Source organism: Gymnogyps californianus, chromosome 26 (genome assembly GCF_018139145.2).
Source record: "Gymnogyps californianus isolate 813 chromosome 26, ASM1813914v2, whole genome shotgun sequence".
Classification (NCBI taxonomy): domain Eukaryota; kingdom Metazoa; phylum Chordata; class Aves; order Accipitriformes; family Cathartidae; genus Gymnogyps; species Gymnogyps californianus.
In genome coordinates this window covers 1313327-1317094 of record NC_059496.1, presented here as the reverse complement: position 1 = coordinate 1317094, position 3768 = coordinate 1313327, and the positions used below count along the sequence as shown (strand labels likewise).

Below are 3768 nucleotides of genomic sequence, written 5' to 3'. Positions count from 1 at the left end.
CTCTGTGTGCAGGAGCTTGTCGTATGTATGGAGCTTCTCTATGGGATGTGGAATAGGTTGGGTGAGCCCTTGTGGGTGAGGGTCAGAGAAGAGACCTGCTGGTGTGATATCACGGTGGGAGACAAAGCAACTGCAATCAGGGTAAGGAATTGGACAAAGCCTCATGTAAGCAACTCAAGGAAGTCTCCAGATCAATGACCTCAGGTCTCATTAGGGCCTTGAGAGACCCTGACACTCACTGGAAGGGAAGCAGAGCAGGATGCCTACTGTCCAGCAGGTGTCTGGGGTCTCTTGGTAAAACCTCTTTGCACGATGCCAGGTAGGCAACCAAAGGTGATGCTCACCTCCATCTGATCTTTGCAAAAGAGGGAGTGCTGATCAGGGATGTGAAAACGAGTGTGAGCCTTGGCTGTAGTGACCATGAAATAGTGGGAGAAAATGGGCCAGGATGGCTGCCCTCATAATGGGGGCTTTAAACAGAAGAATGATGGGGGAGGGAGAGAGTAACCAGCAGCCCAGTGAGGGAGTGACAGGCAACATCGCTGTGGTGGGTTGACCCTGGCCGGATGCCAGGTGCCCACCAAAGCCACTCTATCACTCCCCTCCTCAACTGGACAGGGGGAGAAAATAAAACGAAAGGCTCATGGGTCGAGATAAGGACAGGGAGATCACTCAGCAATTACTGTCACGGACAAAACAGACTCAGCTTGGGCAAAAATTACTTTAATTTATTACTAGTCAAATCAGAGCAAGATAATGAGAAATAAAACCAAATCTTAAAACACCTTCCCCCCACCCCTCCCTTCTTCCCAGCCTTAACTTTACTCCTGATTTTCTCTACCTCCTCCCCGCCCTGAGCGGCGCAAGGGGATGGGGAATGGGGGTTTGGGTCAGTTCATCACACATTGTTTCTGCTGCTCCTTCCTCCTCAGGGGAGGACTCCTCACACTCTTCCCCTGCTTCCAGCGTGGGGTCCCTCCCACGGGAGACAGTCCTCCACGAACTTCTCCAACATGAGTCCTTCCCACGGGCTACAGTTCTTCATGAACTGCTCCAGCGTGGGTCCCATCCACAGGGTGCAGTCCTTCAGGAAGAGACTGCTCCAGCGTGGATCCCCCACGGGGTCGCAAGTCCTGCCAGCAAACCTGCTTCAGCATGGGCTCCTCTCTCCACGGGGCCACGGGGCCACGGGGCCACAGGTCCTGCCAGGAGCCTGCTCCAGCGCGGGCTTCCCATGGGGTCACAGCCTCCTTCGGGCATCCCCCTGCTCCGGCGTGGGGTCCTCCACGGGCTGCAGGTAGATATCTGCTCCACCGTGGACCTCCATGGGCTGCAGGGGGACAGCCTGCCTCACCATGGTCTTCACCACAGGCTGCAGGGGAATCTCTGCTCCGGCGCCTGGAGCACCTCCTCCCCCTCCTTCTTCACTGACCTTGGTGTCTGCAGAGCTGTTCCTCTCACATCTTCTCACTCCTCTCTCTGGCTGCAACTGCTACTCCCCTGTAACTTCTTTTCCCTTTCTTAAATATGTTATCCCAGAGGCGCTACCACTGTTGCTGATTGGCTGGCCTTGGCCAGCGGCGGGTCCGTCGTGGAACCCACTGGCATTACCTTTATCGGACATAGGGGAAGCTTCTAGCAGCTTCTCACAGAAGCCACCCCTGTAGCCCCCCCCGCTACCAAAACCTTGCCACGCAAACCCAATACAGGCACCTTCACTCCCTTGTACGTGAGCCAGGAGCTTACCAGCTCACAAGTTCACCACCAGGCGTGAGGCCTGTTGCTCCTTAGTCAGTACGGCTAGGGGTCAAGTGTACCCGTCACATGCCCCATGAGCTGACCTTGCTCTCTTTTGCAAGAAAGAAGAAGATAGGAGGACTCAGTTTGCAATATCTAAGCCAGCCAGTGGGAAAGAAAGAAGTAATTACATTGGGGGAGGGAGTTGGAGGGGGGTCGGATTAGGAGAAGGAAAGAAGGGGCAAGTAATGATTTCGGTGTTAAAAAATTGGGAAGCTGAGACCCAGCTTGTGTACCTTTCTTCTGAAGAAGGATCTACGTTTTTTTTCAGAGGGGCTGACCCTATCAGACTAGCTTTCACAGTTCCCCTCTGCTAGAAAGCCCAGAGAACATGAGGGATGGGATTCATCTACTCGGGTTTAGACATGTCCTGTGGAAGGGCTTTATTCAGCTGCCCACTTCTCACTGCCAGTATGGAGATGCCCTGAGGAATCCCAGACATGCAGGAATCCCACCGTTCAGCTTGGCTGGGTAATGGAAGAGAGAACAGCATGTTCAGAGTAAGTTTTCTCCCACTCTTGGGCAGGTGTGGCATTTCAACAGCTCCCACTTACAGGATCACAATTGTGTTGACGCTAAAGAAGGAAGAAAGCCAGGGAACGTTTTTACACTTTTCAACACCAGTCCTGTATTTCTTTAAGACACAGATTCCCTTCTCCCCCTTCTCACTCCACAAACAGTCCCAAGATTCTGCACTTCTAAAGATACAGCTGGTACACAAAATATGCGCTTACGAGTGGTCCACACTTGATCAAAAGAGATCCACAACCTGTTTATTCCTGGTGGATCTCAACTAGTATGAGCGCTCGATGCAGACCACAGTTTTTTCTGAGTGCATTTCCTAGAGCGCCCTTGACCTCCCTGTTCCGCAGGCTGTAGAGGAGTGGATTGACCATGGGTGTGAGGATGGTGTAGAAAAAGGAGAGCGCTTTATTGAGCTGCCTCAGTGAGGCTGTCCTGGGTATCATATAGACAACGATGAGGGTACCATAGAAAACAGTGACCACAATGAGGTGACAGGAGCAGGTGGAGAAGGCCTTCTGCCTACCCATGGTGGTTGGGATCCTCAGGATCACAGCTATGATGCAGATATAGGATAGCAATGTGAATACAAATGGGAAGACTACATCCAGGAAGCAGATGATGAAAGTAACCAGTCTAAGCACCGTGGTGTCACTGCAGGCAAGCTCTAGCAATGGGGCAAAATCACAGAAGAAGTGATCAATTGCATTGGGACCACAGAACTGTAACTTGGAAAATTGTCCAGTGACTATGGTAGACATTAGTAATCCTGCTAGCCAGGACCCAGCCGCCAGCTGGAGGCAGACCTTCCAGTTCATGAAGCTTGCATAGAGCAGGGGTTGACATATGGCCAAGTACCGATCATAGGACATGGTGGCCAGAAGATAACACTCAGTACCTGCAAAACAGCCAAAGAAAAAGAACTGTGTCATGCAGCCTTGAGCAGAAATGCTTCTGTCCCTGGTTAGGAAGTTGGCCAGCAGCCTGGGCAGGATAGTGGAGGTATAGCAGATTTCCACACTGGAGAAATTCCCCAGGAAGACGTACATGGGAGTGTGAAGATGCCGATCTGCCACCACCAGCACAACAATGAGGATGTTGCCAAACACGGTCACCATGTAGATCATGAGAGAGAGGAGAAAGAGAGGCATCTGAAGCTTGGGGACATTACTCAGTCCCAGCAGGAGGAACTCCACTGGTGATGTCCGGTTGTCCCATTCCTCTTTCTCCATGAAGTGCTGTAGGACCTTCTTTTTCCCGCTTGGCAGGAAGGGAAGCTGAGGAAGGGCATGTGCTTCTGTGTTTGTTGTAAAAAGGAGTTGGGAAGAAATCCCTGCCAGAAACAACATGGAGGTTTTCCCTCATTTGACTGAATTCACACTTAGTTTAGGAGCACTATTCTTAGTGAAAGGGCAGGAACAGGTTCTTCGAGAGGGCCAAACTGCTCTT

At 51.7% G+C, this 3768-nt stretch overlaps 1 protein-coding gene across 1 annotated transcript; it reads right to left on the bottom strand.

Moving 5' to 3' along the window:
* Positions 1-2570: 2570 nt before the first annotated feature.
* Positions 2571-3551, bottom strand: LOC127025965 (olfactory receptor 1020-like). Its single transcript, XM_050911107.1, has one exon. It carries the CDS (start codon positions 3549-3551, stop codon positions 2571-2573), a length of 981 nt encoding a protein of 326 aa, XP_050767064.1.
* Between the last annotated feature and the right edge of the window lie 217 nt (positions 3552-3768).

What these genes read in the sequence shown, in the direction of transcription:
- LOC127025965 (XM_050911107.1), bottom strand. Translation starts at nt 3,551, where the DNA reads ATGGAGAAAGAGGAATGGGACAACCGGACATCACCAGTGGAGTTCCTC.